Source organism: Rhinopithecus roxellana, chromosome 13, assembly GCF_007565055.1.
Source record: "Rhinopithecus roxellana isolate Shanxi Qingling chromosome 13, ASM756505v1, whole genome shotgun sequence".
Taxonomy (NCBI): Eukaryota; Metazoa; Chordata; class Mammalia; order Primates; family Cercopithecidae; genus Rhinopithecus; species Rhinopithecus roxellana.
Genome location: NC_044561.1, coordinates 54,685,040 through 54,705,942, shown reverse-complemented (window position 1 = coordinate 54,705,942; position 20,903 = coordinate 54,685,040). Strand labels below are relative to the sequence as shown.

General features: G+C 41.7%; 1 protein-coding gene across 2 annotated transcripts in view; it reads left to right on the top strand.

Annotated features, from left to right (window-relative positions):
• Nucleotides 1-20,535, top strand: part of LCA5L (lebercilin LCA5 like) — a 44,152-nt gene extending 23,617 nt beyond the window's left edge. Inside the window, exons 6-11 of one of the 2 annotated variants that reach the window (XM_030915099.1) lie at nt 1,665-2,179; nt 4,676-4,813; nt 14,611-14,695; nt 16,043-16,146; nt 16,319-16,436; nt 19,767-20,535. In XM_030915099.1, coding sequence (XP_030770959.1) covers nt 1,665-2,179; nt 4,676-4,813; nt 14,611-14,695; nt 16,043-16,146; nt 16,319-16,436; nt 19,767-20,497 — 1,691 coding nt within the window. In that variant the 3' untranslated portion in view covers nt 20,498-20,535. The remainder of the gene's footprint in view (nt 1-1,664; nt 2,180-4,675; nt 4,814-14,610; nt 14,696-16,042; nt 16,147-16,318; nt 16,437-19,766) is intronic. The other variant, XM_030915100.1, reaches the window with a different exon arrangement.
• Nucleotides 20,536-20,903: the final 368 nt, after the last annotated feature.

Sequence of the window (20,903 nt, the reverse complement as noted above, 5' to 3'; positions counted from 1 at the left end):
ATGTTTTTTAGAGACTTTTGTTTAAGACAGACCCCTGGGCCAGGCACAGTGGCTCACGCCTGTAATCCCAGCACTTTGGGAGGCCGAGGCGGGCAGATCACGAGGTCAGGAAATGAGACCATCCTGGCTAACGTGGTGAAACCCCGTCTCTACTAAAAATACAAAAAAATTAGCCCTGTGCGGTGGCAGGCGTCTGTAGTCCCAGCTACTCAGGAGGCTGAGGCAGGAGAATGGTGTGAACCTGGGAGGCGGAGCTTGCAGTGAGCCGAGATCGTGCCACTGCACTCCAGCTTGGGCGACAGAGCAAGACTCTGTCTCAAAAAAAAAAAAAAAAAAAGGTAGACTCCTGAACACATGCCAATTACTTCATTTGGTGCCCAGCCAAAGTAACAGGAAAAATTGACTGTGTTGGATTTATTCAGAGATGGAAAATCAGTATCTGTACAAATAGATAGACTCATATAATTTGATGACCTTTTGAGGGTCATTTTGAATATATAAGTTCTTCACATTGGGCTCTCATGTTACACTCTAATTACCCTTAACATATTGTTGAAAGGATTACATCAGATAATCTACAGAAAGCATTTAGTTTAATGCCTGACATATGATAAGCACTTAGTCAGCTATTATCATGGGGTGGGTGGGTTGGTTGGTTGGTTGGTTGGTTGGTTTTTGAGACAGAGTCTCACTTTGTCACCCAGGCTGGAATGCAGTGGTGCAATCATAGCTCACAGCAACCTCGAACTCCTGAGCTCAAGGAATCCTCCCACCAGGGCTTCCCGAGGAGCTAGGACTATAGGCATGTGCCACCAAGTTAGGCTACTTTTTAAAATTTTGTAGAGGCCAGGCACAGTGGCTCACGCCTGTAATCCCAGCACTTTGGGAGGCCGAGGAGGGTGGATCACTTGAGGGTCAGGAGTTCGAGATCAGCCTGGCCAACATGGTGAAACTCCATCTCTACTAAAAATACAAAAATTACCTGGGCGTGGTGGCAGACACCTGTAATCCCAGCTACTCGGGAGGCTGAGGCAGGAGAATCGCTTGAACTCCGGATGCAGAGGTTGCAGTGAGCCAAGGTTGCACCACTTCACTCCAGCCTGGGCAACAGAGGGAGACTCTGTCCCAAAAAAAATAAAAATAAACATAAAAAATTGTGGTTTTTTTAGAGACGGGATCTGACTCTGTTGATCAGACTGATCTCAAACTCCTGTCCTCAAGCAGTCCTCCTACTGCAGCCTCCCAAAGTGCAGAGATTACAGACATGAGCCACTGCACCTGGCCTATTATCAGTTTTTAGTCTAGCTGTTACAATAGAAATTTAAGTACAGATTTTAGAGTCAAAGAAGACCTGGTTTTCAATCCATTCTGTGTCACTTTGTAGCTATGTAACCTTGGACAAATGATGTAAAATCTCCAGCTATAAAATATAGTACAACTGACCTTGAATAATTGTATTAAATGAGATATTTATATGTAAACCACCTAGCCTAAAGCATGGATATTGATTAAATATTAGTTTTTTCCCCTTCTAGTTACACTTATGCTTGTGTGTATGTGTGTGGTGTGTGTGCAGGGGGGCATGGGAGGGCAATTACGCATATGTGCATATTTGCATATCTGTATATATTACTAGTAATAAACTGGATTATCTGCTTACACAGGCCAGAAGGAAATCTCAGTTGAAAAAAAGCACACCTGGAATGCATCACTCTTTAATTCTCAAATCCATATGATTGCCCAAAGAAGAGATGCTATGGCTCATCGAATACTCTCAGCAAGGCTTCATAAAATTAAAGGACTGAAAAATGAATTAGCTGATATGCATCATAAATTGGAAGCCATCCTTACAGAAAACCAATTTTTGAAACAACTTCAGCTTAGGCATTTGAAAGCTATAGGAAAATATGAGAATTCACAAAATAATCTACCTCAAATTATGGCTAAACATCAGAATGAAGTAAAAAATTTAAGGCAACTACTTAGGAAATCCCAGGAAAAGGAAAGAACTGTATCTAGGAAACTTAGAGAAACTGACAGCCAGTTACTGAAGACTAAAGACACCCTGCAGGCACTGCAGAAACTTTCTGAAGACAAAAACCTTGCAGAAAGGGAAGAACTCACTCATAAATTATCTATTATCACAACAAAAATGGAGGCAAATGACAAAAAAATACAGGTCTGTATTTCAGGAGCCCAGACAGTTTAAGATTTTGAAGTGAATAGAGAGAGGGTGTGAATTAATCATGGATGCGCCCCCTCTGTAACAAAGTGTTACTAACTGCTTCGCTTGGCTTGGCGTGCTACACTAAATAATTACTGTCTAATAGAGGGCAGGGTTTGAAGGAAAAACAAAAGCAGCTCAAACTAGAAATGTTCATCTGTTGCAGTGCACAAGAGTTCACTCTGTGGCTAGGCTGGTTTATCTGGAAATGACCATTGCACAAGCGTTCACTCTGTGGCTGGGCTGGTTTATCTGGACATGACCATTCTCTAAGAGAGTATAGCTACAGTGCTAAGGGACTTTTTCCCTGTGCTTTAAAGATTGCATTGTGTTACGTGAAACCTCTCTTTGAAGTCAACCCTCTACCTTAAACTGTTGATGAAAAGGCTACTTCCCTAAAAACCTACTCACTCAGTGCATCCGTTCAGTGCCTTTTGCATTCTCCCTCTCCATTTTGGCCAGGCATTACCACACAAACATTTGTAGTTATTTTCAAAATAGCAATTTTTCACAGATAATGTTCCTGGTAGTAGGGAAGGAAAAGGAATTAAAATAATTCAAGAGATGACTGGATTGATTTTCCTCAACAGTACATGGTTGTCAAAAGCCTGGGGATTACATTATAAGGGATGACTTGGGAGAAGGAATTGGTATCATATTAAGAATTCTCCTGCATATCTTACATTAGATAGTTTGAGTCTGTCTGGACATAAACATAAATGGAATTAATTTAGGATTTAATTATTTAATATATGATGCTGAAACACAAGTATTTTCTATGATCTTGAAGTAAGTAAATTCTTGGTTCATTTCTTCCACGTTTTTATCTCAATTATTTCTTCCATTGTTAAAATTCTCTATTTTCCAAACAATTTTTTTCACATGAAATTGATATGTGATCTACAGAAAATAATGAGCAACCTCATTTTTCACTCTTGTATACAAAATGATATTATTTGGCCTTTTAGGTAATATTGTATTCATCTTAGTGTATGTCTGTCATGCAAAAGCAAATCTATTTTTATATATGTATCTAAATAGTTCATGTTTTTATATCCGTACATAAAACCAAAACAAATTCCATAACTATTTTCTTTGATACAAAAAGCACTTATCAAGTATGAGAAATTTCTGTTTGGTTGTAGGCATTTAGTGGAGGAAAACTGTTTTGTGAACCAAAACGTGTGACTTGTGTAACATTGTTTTAGGGAGTGGTATTTTTAGTGATTCTTTCCCCCTTTTAGCCTTCCATGTCTTCCACTTTTCCTGTCTGGGAAAGTACTGCTGTTATAATGGAGGAGGTCCTACTTTATGTTAAAACAAAGACAAATGGTCCTTTTGGTAAGCCTTCTGTCAAGTCCAGATCTAACAGTTCTCAGTAAAATAGTTCTCATTCCCGAGAGCAGATGAATATGTTTTGGATGGCTATTGAGGTAAATCAGTCATTTCATTGCCTTATAGTCCATCAGTGTGGATGGATGTGGTGGTTTGAGTCCCTTTTATAACATTCAGTTTCTGTTGTCTGGGAATGACCATCCATGATGTCTACTGACTTCCAGGATCTGGTCAGAATTGTTAAATCAGGTGGGTCACAGTGGCCTCACGCCTGTAATCCCAGCACTCTGGGAGGCCAAGGCAGGCAGATCACTTGAGGCCAGGAGTTCAAGACCAGCCTGGCCAACACAGCAAAACCCCATCTCTACTAAAAATACAAAAATGATCTGGGTGTGGTGGCGTGCACCTGTAAACCCAGCTACCGGGGAGGCTGAGGCAAGAGAATCACTTGAACCCAGGAGGCGGAGGTTGCAGTGAGCCGAGATCGCACCACTACATTCCAGCCTGGGCAACACAGTGAGACTCCAACTCAAAAAAGAAGAATTTTTAAATCAAATTTTAGAGTATGTAAAAAACAGGCTCAAAACATGTGATATTTGTTCTCTAGAGCTGGGATCTGGAATTTGGGGGCTTTCTTTCGGTTATACTTCATTCTAATATATGTCCCCTATATAAGCCATTCACTAAAATTGTATTGAAAATGTGCACTTTTGGCCGGGCGCGGTGGCTCAAGCCTGTAATCCCAGCACTTTGGGAGGCCGAGGCGGGTGGATCACGAGTTCAGGAGATGGAGACCCTCCTGGCTAACACGGTGAAACCCCGTCTCTACTAAAAATACAAAAAACTAGCCGGGCGCGGTGGCGGGCGCCTGTAGTCCCAGCTACTCGGGAGGCTGAGGTGGGAGAATGGCGGGAACCCGGGAGGCGGAGCTTGCAGTGAGCCGAGATCGCGCCACTGCACTCCAGCCTGGGCGACACAGCGAGACTCCGCTCTCAAAAAAAAAAAAAAAAAAAAAGAAAATGTGCACTTTTTATAAATGTAGTTAGTTCCATGATAATTAAAGTTGTTAATATACTAAGTTGGTTGCAGAATAGTTAAAATATATACTGTTTTCAGAGCTTGGAAAAACAACTGAGGTTGAACAGCAGAGCCTTTAGTCGGCAGCTGGCTATTGAGACTCGGAAGACTTTAGCAGCTCAAACGGCTACCAAGACTCTGCAGGTGGAAGTAAAACACCTTCAACAAAAACTTAAGGTATTTCTTTTAAAACAAAATGTAAGAATGAAATTCTGTTTCCCGAAATATATGAGCTATTTATGCCTATTATATCTTTAAGTGATTTTTTATTTTTTTATACATATATAAGTCTCCTCTCCCCTTTGCAGAGGGCCTGGGCCCCCATCCACAGTTCTGTTTATCTTTCTTTTTTTTTTTTTTTTTGAGATAGAGTCTTGCTCTGTCACCCAGGCTGGAGTGCAGTGGCATGATCTCAGCTCACTGCAGCCTCCCAGGTTCAAGTGATTCTCTTATCTCAACCTCCTAAGTAGCTGGGACTACAGGCATGTGACACCACGCTTGGCTAATTTTTGTTATTTTTAGTAGAGATGGGCTTTTGCTATGTTGGCCAGGCTGGTCTTGAACTCCTGGGCTCAAGTGATCCGCCTGCCTTGGCCTCCCATAGTGCTGGGATTACAGGTGTGAGCCACTGTACCTGGCCTAAATTATGTAACTTCATTCATATCTTTCTCAGATATTTTCCCTACAATCATATGAACAGAAGATCTGCAATTATTAGAATGAGTTACAGCTTGGTGAATGTGTACTGTGATTAGAAAAATATAAAGTCTATTCATTAACAAGGCTTCTTGTTAACATTCTTATTTCATCATGTTAAGTAATATAGCATTTGTTAACATTTTAATGTAACTCAAAATTAATGTTTAAAAACATGTAATATTTAAGATAAATTTTAATGACTCATAAATTTATCTTAGTTTAACTTACAAATGTGTTTGAAAAACTGTCTTTTAAAAATATGTATACTGCTTTAAAAATAAGAATTTTTAAAAATATTTTGTCAGGCTTTTTGCTATCTTTCTGCCTTCAAGATTGGTAAAATGTTCAACAATTTAGATAAGATGCTTAAGAAATACTCAGTTTCAAGCCTCAACTAATAAATCTTAAGCTTGATTCTTTAAGACAAGGATCTTTAACTTTTTTTATTTTTAAGGAAGGCAAAAATGAGCTCCTTTAGGCCTCTTTTACAAGGGCACTAATCCCATTCACAAGGATTCTGCTCTTGTGACCTAATCACCTCCCAAAAGGCCCAGGTCATAAAAGTATCACTGTGGGGGCTAGGATATTAACATAAGAAATTTAGCACCATATCAATAATTTCCCTTTTTTTTTTTTTTTTTTTTTGAGACAGGGTCTTGCTGTGTTGCCCAGACTAGAATGCAGTGGCACCATCTTGGCTCACTGCAGCCTCGAACTCCTGGGCTAAAACGATCTTCCCACCTCAGCCTCCCAAGTAGCTGGGATCACAGGTACATGCCACCATACCCAGCTAATTTTTAAAATTTTTGTAGAGACGGGGTCTCACTGTGTTGTCCAGGCTGGTCTCAAACTCCTGGGCTCAAGCAATCCTCCTGCCTTGGCCTCCCAAAGTGTTACGATTATAGGTGTGAGTCACTACACCCAGCCTGATCTTTACCTTTTTTATGACAAGTAGGCAATTTAGATTCCCCAGGAACCTTGAGATCACTCAGAGACAGGAGAAGAATACTGGGGGGTGAGGAGTTTGGACAGAGCTGGACGAGGTAGATAATTCATCTGATGAATTATGTTGGTATCATTGAGAACTGGGATTTGGAGGATGGAAGAAAGAAAATTATCCCTTTGTAAAGAAGAAAAAAGAGCTCTTTTCTTTTTTTCTATGGAGTTCCAGGAAACTTCAAAAAGAATACACAGAACATAGGCATGGCTATTGCAGCTAGCTGAGAAATCTAACAGAAGAGACTTCAAGATCCCCTGGTCACAGCAAACACACACACATATGGAGACACAATTGGAGAATTTTAAAATAAATTTTGCGCTTCCTCATGCAGACATATGAATATGAATAATATGCAGCCATTAAAAAAAACATTTCTTGCCAGGCGCAGTGGCTCACACCTGTAATCCCAGCACTTTGGGAGGCTGAGGCAGGCAGATCACCTGTGGTTGGGAGCTGGAGATCAGCCTGACCAACATGGCGAAACCCCATCTCTACTAAAAATACAAAAGTTAGCTTGGCATGGTGATGCGTGCCTGTAATCCCATTACTCGGGAGGCTGAGGCAGGAGAATTGCTTGAACCTAGGAGGTGGAGGTTGCAGTGAGCCGAGATTGTGCCACTGCACTCCACCCTGGGTGACAGAGTAAGACTCCATCTCAAAGAAATAAAAATAATCATTTTTAACAGAGGAATGCTTAATACTTAATGAAATGCTTAATGAAAAGATAGAAAATTCTATATACAGTAAGATCCAAATTTATTTTTAAAAAGAAAATTAAATGTACCTCCACACAATTGATATCTATATATCTGTAAATAGCAATGAAGAATCTTGATGCACTACTATGGAATAATCTCTAGGATGCATTGGTAAGTGAAGAAAGGGAGGCAGACGAAACTGTAATATCCTTGATATGGTCTGGCTGTGTCCCCACCCAAATCTCACCTTGAATTGTAGCTCCCACAATTCCCACCTGTCATGGGAGGGATGGGTCATGGGAGGGATGGGTCATGGGAGGGATGGGTAGGAGGTAATTAGGTCATAGGAGCAGGTCTTTCCCGTGCTGTTCTGGTGATAGTGAATCAGTCTCACGAGATCTGATGGTTTTATAAAAAGAAGCTCCCCCACCGGGCGCGTGGCTCACGCCTGTCATCCCAGCACTTTGGGAGGCCGAGGAGGGCGGATCACGAGGTCAGGAGATCGAGACCATCTGGCACAGTGAAACCCCGTCTCTACTAAAAAATGCAAAAAATTAGCTGGGCGTGCTGGCAGGCACCTGTAGTCCCAGCTACTCGAGAGGCTGAGGCAGGAGAATGGCGTGAACCCGGGAGGCGGAGCTTGCAGTGAGCTGAGATCCGGCCACTGCATTCCAGCCTGGGTGACAGAGCCAGACTCCGTCTCAAAAAATATATAAAAATTCAGGAGGCTGAGGCAGGAGAATGGCGGGAACCCGGGAGGCGGAGCTTGCAGTGAGCTGAGATCCGGCCACTGCACTCCAGCCTGGGCGACAGAGCAAGACTCCGTCTCAAAAAATATATAAAAATTCAGGAGGCTGAGGCAGGAGAATGGCGGGAACCCGGGAGGCGGAGCTTGCAGTGAGCTGAGATCCGGCCACTGCACTCCAGCCTGGGCGACAGAGCAAGACTCCGTCTCAAAAAAAAAAAAAAAAAAAAAAAAAAATATATATATATATATATATATATATATATATAAAGAAGCTCCCCTGCACGAGTCCTCTGTTGCCCACTGCCATGTAAGAAGTCCCTTTGCTCTTCCTTTGTCTTCAACCATGATTGTGAGGCCTCCCCAGCCATGTGGAACTGTGAGTCCATTAAACCTCTGTCCTTTATAAATTACCTAGTCTCAGTTATGTCTTTATCAGCAGCCTGAAAACGGACTAATACAATCCTACTTAAGATAAAGGAAGCAACAGAAATATATCCACTTTTTTGCCTACATTTAAAAAAGAAACCAATAATAGAATAACAGCAGAAAAAAAGAGAATAGAGTAGAAGGGACAGCTCTAGAACCGAGATTTCTTTGTGGAACCATGTAAATCTTTCCATAAGTATGAAGCAGAATTAAATGTAAAAAAAAAATTAAAAAGCAGCTAGGCATGGTGGCTCATGCCTGTAATCCCAGCACTTTGGGAGGCCGAGGTGGGCGGATCACCTGAGGTCAGGAGTTCAAGACCAACCTGGCCAACATGGTGAAACCCCATCTCTACAAAAATACAAAAATAAAAAAATTAGCCAGGTGTGATGGCGCATTCCTGTAATCCCAGCTACTCGGGAAGCTGGGGCAGGAGAAACGCTTGAACCCGGGAGGCGGAGGTTGCAGTGAGCTGAGATCGTGCCATTGCCCTCCAGCCTGGGTGACAGAGCAAGACTGTCTCAAACATAACATAACATAACATAACATAACATAACATAACATAGCATAACATAACATAACATAAAATAGCTATCCCTAAATATCCAAAGTAAAATGCAGAACCCAAATGTGTATACAGTTAGCCCTTTGTAACCGCAGGATGCAGAACCTGTGGACAGGGAACGCTGACTATATCCTATTGGTGGCACAAAGCCACAGAAGGAAGTCATTCCAAGCAACTTAAAACACATAATGTCATTGCATATGGCCAGTGAGATACACTGTAAGGACACAAATGACTTTACAAACAATCTGACCCTGTTTAGTAACGATATTGTCGGTAATGATGGTGGCGTTGTTTTCAGTGTAACGATATTGTCGGTAATGATGGTGGCGTTGTTTTCAGTGTAACGATATTGTCGGTAATGATGGTGGCGTTGTTTTCAGTGTAACGATATTGTCGGTAATGATGGTGGCGTTGTTTTCAGTGTAACGATATTGTCGGTAATGATGGTGGCGTTGTTTTCAGTGTAACGATATTGTCGGTAATGATGGTGGCGTTGTTTTCAGTGTAACGATATTGTCGGTAATGATGGTGGCGTTGTTTTCAGTGTAACGATATTGTCGGTAATGATGGTGGCGTTGTTTTCAGTGTAACGATATTGTCGGTAATGATGGTGGCGTTGTTTTCAGTGTAACGATATTGTCGGTAATGATGGTGGCGTTGTTTTCAGTGTAACGATATTGTCGGTAATGATGGTGGCGTTGTTTTCAGTGTAACGATATTGTCGGTAATGATGGTGGCGTTGTTTTCAGTGTAACGATATTGTCGGTAATGATGGTGGCGTTGTTTTCAGTGTAACGATATTGTCGGTAATGATGGTGGCGTTGTTTTCAGTGTAACGATATTGTCGGTAATGATGGTGGCGTTGTTTTCAGTGTAATGATATTGTCGGTAATGATGGTGACGTTGTTTTGAGAATGTTGTGTATATCTTATGGGATACAGCTCCTGATAGATTATGGTGGTGTCATTGAGAACTGGGATTTGGGGGATGGACAAAAAAAAAGTACAGAAGAGTCAAATAAAAATCCTGTAGTCCTGATTTTGATCTGAAGTGAAAGTATGCAACATTCTCAGAGTAACCAGGAGCAATGAATACCCCCAGCACCCAGATTATGGTCTGTAAGTTCCATATCCCACGAAAACAAACCAAGGCTCCCTAAAAAATTCTAAGTCTGGTACAGGAAATACATTAGATGGGCCTGGAACGTATTGTCATACAAAAGCAAGGAAGCTATGAAGGACCATTAGGGTAGTATCAAAAGGACTCAGGCCCATCTAGAATAGGTTCTTACTGGCCAAAGATGGGGAAATTTGAGGATCAGTGAAGATAACTGCCCAGGTTAAAACTTATCAAATGAATCCACAGTTCATAATGATACTTAAAAAACTAAACGCCTCAGTGATGAGTCACTTGTGGAGGATACTAGGGAACAGCACGCTATTTTGAAGACTGGTCAGTAGAGGACAAGAGGCCAACATTTTTACCTTTCCTGTATGAACGACTCCTCAGAGTAACCAAATCATTTGTGAGGGGATAAGATCCTGCTTATAAAAGCATTCCACTCAATAATGAAGAAGGAATGACAGGATTAGAATATCACTATTTTGGAAACTCCTAATGAATTAATGGCTCTAATCAGTGATCATCAGTGGTTCCTAGTATCACAAAAGAGATACGCGCTTCCTGACAGAGGTACACACCACCACCTATTCATGCCAAAGAACCCGAACCTAAACCTGGTTACACACTGGGCTCTACCTACCGATTGAAAAGCAGAGGGGAGAACATGCTCAGGATGGGATGCAGTCAGCAGTGTGAGACTGTGGGAAACTGCATTACAGATACCCCCATTTCTACGATTAAGTAGCAAAGCAGAAAAAATAAGAGGTGAGAGTGAGAACCTATAGATTAAAAGACAGTAAGAGATAAATTAATCAGTCACAGTGTTTTGAACCTTGTTTAGATTCTAATTCAAACCTTTTAAAAATGATAGAAAATGGGGAAAATGTTAAACAAACTGGATATTTGGTTATGTGAAGGAATTATTGATTGGGGGAAGTGGAATGAAGACACTGCAGTTAGGTTTTAAAAGGGATACCCTTGTTTGCTAAAGATACTGAAATAAGTTATTAGAGGGCTAGATTTGCTTCAAATAAGCCTGGGCTGGGGAGTGGGGCCAGAGAGAGTGGGAAACAGGAGATTGAGCTGTTCATTAGTGAAGCCGGGGCATGGGCTCATGGAGGTTCACTGTACTATTCTACTTTTTATACATATATATTTTTTAATTTGTATAATAAAGTTTCAAAGGGAAAAATGTTTTTGAGATTACATATTTTGTGCATTTTTAAAAGAGTAGAAATGGCTAGATCAAGAAGGTGGCCCGAACACATGCTTTTTGTCCCTCCCTGCCAAAGCCCCATGGAAATGACAGAAAATGTATTTTTAAAATAACGCTCCAAGCCAGGCATGGTGGCTTACACCACTTTTTGGGAAGTTGAGGCAGAAGGATCTTTTGAGCCCAAGAAGTCAAGACCAGCCAAGGCAACAGAACAAAGCCTGTCTCTACAAAAGAATTTAGAAATTATCTGGGCATGGTGACACACACCTGTAATCCCAGCTACTCCAGAGGCTGAGGCAGGAGGATCTCTTGAGCCCAGGAGTTGGAGGCTTTAGTGATGGCACCACTGCACCCCAGCCTGGGCAACAGAGAGAGACTCTTGTCTCTAAAAATAAATAAAATAATCCAGAATCCCAGAAAGGATACCAAAACTACCAGATCTAACAAAGAATTTCTAGAAGATAAAAAAGGGGTTTTTCTTTTTTTTAGATTAATGAAACCAAACATAGACAATCACAAACTAAAATATGCACAGACACACACACACACACACAGAGAGAGAGAGAGAGACAGAGACAGAGAGACAGAGAGAGAGACAGAGACAGAGAGAGAGAACCGGACACATGCAATACTACCTTTTATGACCTAGCCTTGGCAGTCACACAGCATCACTTCTGCAGTGACAAGGTGGTCCTAGGCAGTTCAAGCAGTGAACTCCACCTCTTGGTAGGGTGTCACAAGGTCCTTGAAGAGCATATGGGACTAGAAATCTTGTTGTGGGAATTCTAGGAAAATACAGTCTGCCACATTAACGAAAGTCATTGTTTGAGCTTGGAAGAGTCTGGTCCCAAAGGTCAAAAGTTCTGTTTCTTTACTTTGAAACTCATTTTCAAAGTCATCCCACACCGAGGTCTAGGCCCACTTCTGGAGTATGAGCCGAAGTAAGAAGAGGGATGTCAGCCTTCCACAGCTCCCACATGAGGTACTGCCACCCATCTTATACCCAGGCTACAGTCACACTCCTGCATTAAGACATTGCTTTCTATCTAAGTTCTGCAAGCCATCAACGCTGACCTTAATATGATTCCACACCATGACCCAACTTGCCCTTTAACTCTTACTTGATACCCTTTGTGCTTGCGGGGAGTCTCTGCGCTGAGTACTCCACGAGCATTCCATGAACATTCCCAGCCACGGACTGTCTTCTTGTTTGCCTTGACTGATTGAACCCAACGACACAAGTCTCCCGGGTTGTGTTCCAGCCTGCTGTGTTAGACTTCTGGCCCAGCTCTGTCATGGTGCCCAACCTGAAGCTCTGGTCCAAGCCTCAAGGAGGACTATCCTCCAGGTTGCTTCCATTTGACCCCCGCCACCCCTGTGGCAGCCCCTTGTTGTTCTGTCCTTGCTCTGCCTCCTTCCTGCTCTCTGTTGCTGACCTCCAAGTGTCCAAATCAAAAGGTAGAACTGAATTTTTCAGGTAACCAAAATTTGTCCCTGTAAATATGAAAATGTTTCTTAACCAGTATGGATGAAAAACCATTCTAAAATGTTTTACACAGTATCCTTCATCTGAAAGCTATTATCCAGAATATACCTGATCAACTTTTCATGGTGATGAACTGTCAGCATTTACTGTTCTTTTGGCTAAGTGTTACCACAATAAGAAAAGAAAGATGAACTGTTAACATTTTTGCCTCCAGAAACTTAAATTCTAGAAAAGATCAATATTCTCATGGTTTATCCCTTTGTGTACCTCCCTTTTATGATTCAAATGAGTAGAAAATCTACACTGTACAATTCAGGTACAAAAAATATGTCATGTTCTTTATTTTCTGTAACTGAGCCATACTTCCTTATGAGCCCCAGTCCTACAAATTAGGGATGAGGGTGGCAGTTGGACAAGGAGAAATGGATACAAGCTCGTCACAGTCTCTTCTAACTCCAAACAGTCTTATGCTAGGTTGTCTCTTAGACTTGCAGACTTTTTCCTCATCCCTATCTTCTGTCTCAGTGGAGATGGCATCCTGGGCATGAGAGAAAACATATGTGTACTCTTGGTGGAGTGGAAAAGAAGCCTCTGGTCTGTGTTCTACCCTCTGGCCCCTCTCTAGACCTGGTTCTCCTGATGAGTGACTGGTCTTAAATTCCCAGGACCCTGTCTGATGTGTACTGAATGTGGCTGCTAAAACTCCTGGCCTCTTCTCAGTCTGGTCAAATAAATCCTGGTGATCTTCCCTTGCTGACTGTTGATGCAAATGCTCTGAGAGGCATCCTCCATCTGATCTCTGGCTAGATTCTCTATCGCAAAGCCTGTGCTATGGGAGCACCTGGACCTGTAACCTTAAGGACTCCAGAGCAGGTGCAGCTCCCTCCACAGGTCCCATTGGTTGCACAGGAAAGGGAAGCACAGTCTCTGGCCTGGAGACAGTATTTAGCCCTTTCTGACTTACCCCTTGGGCAATACCATGTTACTTTAGCTCCATGATGAATGGGGCAGGGAGGCGCTTTTTAAGGGGCTTGCAATTTTCCTGGACCACACTGAGCCTCTTGCACTGAGACTTTCCCAAACTGCAGAGATGTTACTTACCCCCGAATATCCCTTGGCCCATAGATTTGACCCTAAGGAGCACAAGGAGACGAGTGCTCGCTCTCTCTCTCTCTCCCCCCCCCCACCTCTGTGTGTGTGTGTGCGTGTGTGTGCACATGCACGTCTGTCACACTCTGACATCCCTGGGTTCCTTCCTCCTTACTTCATATATGCCCACCTCTCTTAACCATGGTTACTAAAATTCAATGGTCATGAGACCAAAGCCTTTCTTGCCTCCTGGTGTACATATGAGAAGGAGCATTTGATATTTAATAAAAACCCTTTTTTTGTTCCTCAACAAGTTAAGGTTTCAAAACATCTGTTTTGCCAAGACTCCAAAAAGTCAGTATTGAAATTTAAAATGGAACAATGATACCCTTGTTCTAGGCTTTCCCCCCACTGCCCTTGTCTCGATGTAGCCCTGTCTCATAGAACTTTCTATTAGATGGCGGAAATGTTTACCTGTGCCGTCCAACACTGTAGTCACTAGTCACACGCAGCTGCTGACCACTTATTGGAAATACAAATAGTGTGGCTGACGACCTAAATTTTAATTTAATTTAATTTAAATGAAATCACAACATATAGCTAGTGGCTACTGAAGGGCACAGTACAGAAGAGTATTTCATAAACTTCAAGGTCCACAGGACAGAAGGAAAACAGTGGACAAGCTTACCTGCAAGGCTCTTCAAAAATACTGTCCCAATTACAATAATGTGTCACTTTGTTTAAAAAGCTAGTACTTTTTGATGTCAAGAATGGTATGGGATGATATGGCCTATTTCTGTTTCTTCTAAGATCTATGGATTTTATTCAAAGGATATTGAGCTCATTTAAATTGTTTTTAAAAGAAATCAGGGTTGACAAAAGCAAACATTTATAGAAAAATTGGTTTTGTGGTTCTTTTTAGGAAAAGGATCGTGAGCTTGAAATTAAAAACATCTATAGTCATCGAATACTTAAAAATTTACACGACACAGAGGACTATCCAAAAGGTATGTTTTAATTACTTTTGCTCAAAATCTATTTTTAAGTATCTAGTCAGATTGTCCTAATTTATGTAGCCAAAATAATGGATATTTTCAAAAATCACTTCATTAGGCATTAAAATACATTTTGTGATTCTAGAAGAATAATGAGACTGAGATGATGAGATGGCTAGAAAGGAAGAGAAATGCTTTCCTGTTCTCCCACCCTCAGCACAGCCCTTTATGTCCTTTCTTCAGGTGGAGCAAGAGGATAACTTCAGCCTGAAGCAAAATGTCTGGCAAAAAGGGAACTTTCTATGTGTATCTGTTAGCCAGTGTATGGCTTTTCAAAATGAACTTTATTGGGGTATACTTTACCTCAATAAAATGCATCCATTTTAAGTGTGTACGCAGCTCAGTGGGTTTTGACAGATGCTTATACCGATGGAGCCACCACCCTAATCAAGATAGTGAATATTTCCACCTCCCCAGGAAGCTTCCCCGTGTCCCTGCAGTCAGTAGTCCCCTACCTCACCCGGCAACCACTGACTTTCCTCTGGTCACAATAGCTTAGTTTGCCTGTTCTAGAACTTCGCGTAAGGGGACTCCCACAGCATGAACTCTTTTGTATCTGGCTCCTTTTGTTCAGCATAATGTTTTTGAGATTCGTCTCTACTGATGCCACTATCATTAGTGTACACCTCTCATTGGTGAAGAGTCTTCTTTCCTTCAAGACCACATGCACTTCTTTCCCCCCAAGATCTCCCAGCAACAGATTCGCCTCAGAAGTAGCATAGGAATACTCAGCCCTGTTTTATTAGAAGAAGTAGCTACATGTTTACTTCCAGATGCAACAACCTCAAATTTCCTTGCCTGCCTTTGTTTGCTTCTGGCTTATAATCTAGAATAATAGAGACGATGAATCAACCACGGGGATATTTAAAAGATATAATTTCCTTCACTTTTCAGGGCAAGTGCAGTCTAGACTTAGTGGTCATGTGCTTTAGCACAGACAGTCTAACCACTGATAATCAAGAGCTCTGCCACAGGATGGCTCGGTGGCCTGGCCTCTCACAATTACACGTCTACCTTGTTGAATCCCATCCACAAAGGACAGCCTTGTCCTCCAACAACAACACTGTCTTATCCTAACACCTACCTGTTTTGTACTCTAACACTGTGGGGCCCAAAGTAAGACAAAGCAAGGGCCCTGAAGGGAAAAACAGGAAACTTAGCAAATGCTATATATAGAGAGAATATTTAGAAAATAGTCTACTTTATTATTACATTGCATTAATGTTATTTTATATTTAAAATCAATATTGCATCCAAATGTAAAATATGTCTCTTACATATAATCTACCTGTTCTATAGCTTCTTCAACAAAATCAGTCCAAGCAGACAGAAAAAGTTTGCCATTCACAAGTATAAGACACCAGGGAACCCAAAAATCAGATGTTCCACCTTTGACAACTAAGGTACAGCAAACTTGGAATCTTGCAGTGTCTAATTAAACATGTCTTAACAAAAATAAATTAGGCTACAGTCACTTGTTCTATGTGAAAAGTATTTGTAATCGTTAGACTAAAATGCAATTTAAAGTTATCCAGACCCGCCAAAATGTGTTTTTGCTGCTTTTCTAAATCATAGGGTAAAAAGGCAACAGGAAACATGGATTGTAAAGAAAAATCAACTGAAATAAATCGTGAAATTCCTCATTGTGTCAATAAACTACCAAAGCAAGAGGATTCTAAGACAAAATATGAAGGTAATTTTAACAACTTTTTAAAGTCTGTCTTATTGGATTTTTTTTATTGTGAATTACTATATGTGTATATAAAGCACACATAAAACAGCTGGGCACGGTGGCTCAGGCCTGTAATCCCAGGACTTTGGGAGGCCGAGGTGGGCGGATCACCTGAGGTCAAGAGTTTGAGACAAGCCTGGCCAACATGGTGAAACCCTGTCTCTACTAAAAATGCAAAAATTAACTGGACATGGTGGTGCGCACCTGTAATCCCAGCTACTCAGGAGGCTGAGGCAGGAAAATCACTTGGACCCAGGAGGCAGAGGTTGCAGTGAGCCGAGATCATGCCACTGCACTGGGCAACAGAGTGAGACTCCATCTCAAAAAAAAAAAAAAAAAAAAAAAAAAAAAAAACCACACATCATAAAACAGTTTCCAGAATTATAATAAAAGGAACACCTGTGTACCCAGTACCCTGCTTAAGAAACAGTACATGAGTGCTCCTTGGAACACCCATGGGCCCTTCACAATCATATTCCCTCACCCTGCCCACCAAAAACAACCACCATCTTGGGTTTTAGGCCAGTCATTCCCTTACTTTCCCTCACAGCTCCCTGGCTTTATATATAGCTATATTTGTCTGCTTGGGATGCCATAAGAAAATACCATAGACTGCTGGCTTAAACAACATTTATTTATTTTCTCATGGTTCTGGAGGCTGGGAAGTCCAAGATCAAGGTTCTAGCCCTTTGGCTTCTGGTTGAGGCTCTCTTCCTGGCTTTAGATGCCCCACTTCTCACTATGTCTTCATGTGGCCTTTCCTTAGTGCTTGCACAAGGAGGGTCAGGGAGAGAGCACCAGTGCTCCAGTGTTTCTTTTTATAAGGACACTAATTCCATCATGAAGGCCCCAACCTTGTGATCTCATTTAACCTTAATTACTTCCTTAAAGACCCAGTCTCCAAATATAGCCATACTGGGGGGTTAGGGTTTCAACATATGAAATTTGGGAGGGAGATACACAAACATTCATTTCATAATAGTATCCTTAAATAATATATTCAGCTTTGGAAAACTGAGTAGCAAATTATTCAAATCCAGCTGAGCAAAGGGCAATATTGCCACTTTGAATAAAGACTTCCAGGAAAAGGACTCCAGCTTCAGCTGCCCTGAATGTACAAGGGCCCAGTCAGTGGGTGAGGTCATGAATCATCCTGGGATCTGGCAGGGCTTTTCTGGGCAGGCCCAAGAGAGCTAGGGCCGAGAGAACGGGCTGCTCAAAATTTCTTATTCTAAGATCACCAAAGCTCACCTCCAGCTCTTGGGAGTAGGTGGAAACAAACTGCTTCTGTGGGGTGCAAGGAGAGTCCTCAGCTGGCCCAGGCTGCAGGGTTTGATAGAGAGCACACCACTTCATCAGCCATGGGCAAGACAGGCCAAGGCCCTGGCTCACCTGGTGTTTGGTACCTGGAGGTCTACTGGAGTGGGGATCCCAGTCTGTCTCCTCATGTCTGGTGTGCAGCTAGCATCCTGGGATTGCCCTTCATAATTTCCTGCAGGTTCCTGTCACTCCCCTTCTCTACTGGATCTTCTCTTTCCTAAGCCAAGTCCTCCTCTTTCTTGGTAAATTACATCATGTTTTAAAGAGTGCAACCTTCACAAGCTTCTTGTAAATGGGTGCGGGTAAGGTAAATTGGTATACCTCTCATCTGGAAGTGTCATTATTCTGCCCTTACACTTGATTCATAATTGCCTAGATAGGAAACTCTAAGTTGGGGGTCATTTTCCTTTGGAATTTTGAAGGTGTGGCTCATTGTTTTATGTTACATCACCACTCACGGGAGATCTGGGTGCAGTCCCACAAGGCTGGGCAAGAGCAACTTCTGAGGAAAGAACATGCATGATGAATGAGTCCCAGAGTTTACTCAGGGCTGCAAATCAGACGTGTTCCCTCAGGCGGCATGGAGAGCCCTTGTTGAACACATTGGGCATTCATTCAGTAGAGGACCAAGAAGGGCCTCACCTTAGTTGTGAGGCCAAATAATGTTTAAATAACACAGTAGTTTGACAGAACTCACCCATAAAGCCACTCTCTCTGTTGCAGTTTGGTGGAAACTGATCATCAGTTGCAATTGCACTGTGGTCAACGGTGTGTTTAAGTTTTCCGCTTATTTTTCAGTCCATTGTCCTAATTCATATTGTCCTAGAAAGTGTATCCATTCATTTGACAAATACTTTGTGCGCATACACTATGTGTCAGACACTGTTCTAGGCATTAGGGAGACAGCAGGAAGCAAATGCAAAACCCTGCCCTCATGTGCTTATATTCTAGTATGGGAACATCTTTCCCCATCAGTTCACATGGATCCAGCTCATCGTCTATAATAACTGCCTGGAATTCCACAGACTGCACATGCCATACCTTATTTAACCATGATTCCTTCGGCAGATGTTTAGGAGGTTTTAGTGATACTAAACCATGCTGCAGTGAACACCGTTGCACTTATCTTTGTCTATTTTTTGTAGGTTTGTTCTAAGAAGTTGTTGGGTCTAAGAGTATATTCACTTAAAATGTTGATTGATACTGCCAAATTGCCATCCAAAAACGCTATGCCAATAACACACCCACCAGTGGGGACCAAACATTCCCGTTGCCCCATCTTCTCACCAGCTCTAGAAATTATTTGCCGATTGGATGGATGAAAAATGTTCTCCATTGTTTTGTTTTGCTTTGTTTTGTTTTGTTTTGTAACAGCTCTGCTCTGTTGCCCAAGCTGGCATGCAGTGGCACAATCACGGCTCACTGCAGTCTTGTCCTCCTGGGCTGAAGTGATCCTCCCACCTTAGCCTCCTCAGTAGCCAGGACTACCAGCATGCACCACCACGCCCAGCTAATTTTTGTATTTTTTTGTAGAGATGGGGTTTCGCTATGTTGCCCAGGCTGGTCTCAGACTCTTGGGCTCAAGCAATCCTCCTGCTTCAGCCTCCCAAAGTGCTGGAATTACAGGTGTGAGCCACTGCACCCAGCCATCACTGTTTTAACTGGCACTACATCCAGTTAGTAATGTTGAACGTCTATTAATAACCTTATTGGCAAATTTTATTTCTTCTTCAATGAATGTCATTTTTCTTTTGGTTTCATAATTCCCATTTGCAAATTCTAAGAAACTATAACATAACACATTTGTTAATAGCACCCTTCTCTGTAACCTATTGTCTATGCATCTATTTTCTTACCTTTTCTGTTCAATGTGCTTGTGAGGTGGTGCAAATAAGTGTCCTAGACATGCCATCCTGAAATAGAGATCCATTCATTTTAAACAGCACTAAATTGCCTATTTTTCTAATACAGATTTATCAAGGGAAGAGAAACATTTGGAAGTGCAAGTACTGCTGGAGAATACTGGAAGACAAAAAGACAAAAAAGAAGACCAAGAAAAGAAAACCATTTTTGTGAAAGAAGAGCAAGAATTACCACCAAAAATAATTGAAGTTATTCATCCTGAAAGAGAAAGCACTCAAGAAGATGTTCTAGTAAGAGAAAAGTTTAAAAGAAGCATGCAGAGAAATGGCATGGATGACACACCTGACAAATGCACTGCTCCCTACACGAAAGGCCCCCTCAGACAAAGAAGGCATTACTCATTCACAGAAGCAACTGAAAATCTGCATCACGGGCTTCCTGCTTCAGGTGGGCCAGCCAATGCCGGCAACACGAGGTACAGTCATAGTACAAGCAAGCATCTCAGTAACAGAGAGGAAATGCAGCTAGAGCATTCTGACAGTGGGTATGAGCCCTCATTTGGCAAGTCTTCCAGAATAAAAGTGAAGGATACAACTTTCAGAGATAAGAAAAGCAGTCTCATGGAAGAACTCTTTGGATCAGGGAACGTGTTGAAAACTGACCAATCAAGTCCTGGTGTTGCAAAAGGCTCAGAGGAGCCTTTGCAAAGTAAGGAGTCACATCCCCTGCCTCCCAGTCAGGCCTCCGCCAGCAATGCTTTCGGAGACTCTAAAGTAACCGTGGTAAATTCTATTAAGCCATCGTCACCTACAGAAGGAAAAAGAAAAATAATTATTTAAATATAATCAATATCCTAATGCATTCTGGTTTGATATAATGCTACTTATGTGCCTTGCATCTTATTTTTGAAATGTGTGAGAGAGGGAGTGTATGTGTGTGTGTCTTTTAGTACTTAATTGACTTTCAATAATTAAATTTTTGTTTTATTGCTAATCTAGTAAAAAATCTATTTTGTATTAGCCAATGATAACACTTCAAATTTACATCTTTACAACTGAAACATCCATTATCTTCTGGGAGACTGGTTTACTATATGGTTTTAGTATTCTGTGGGACTCCATAGCTAGTAACTCTAAGTTAGTCAACTCAAAACGTATGCATCTCATACACAACAAAATTTATCAGCAATAGAGTTGAATTATAACTTAAAAACATGGAAGCAGGCCAGATGCAGTGGTTCACGTC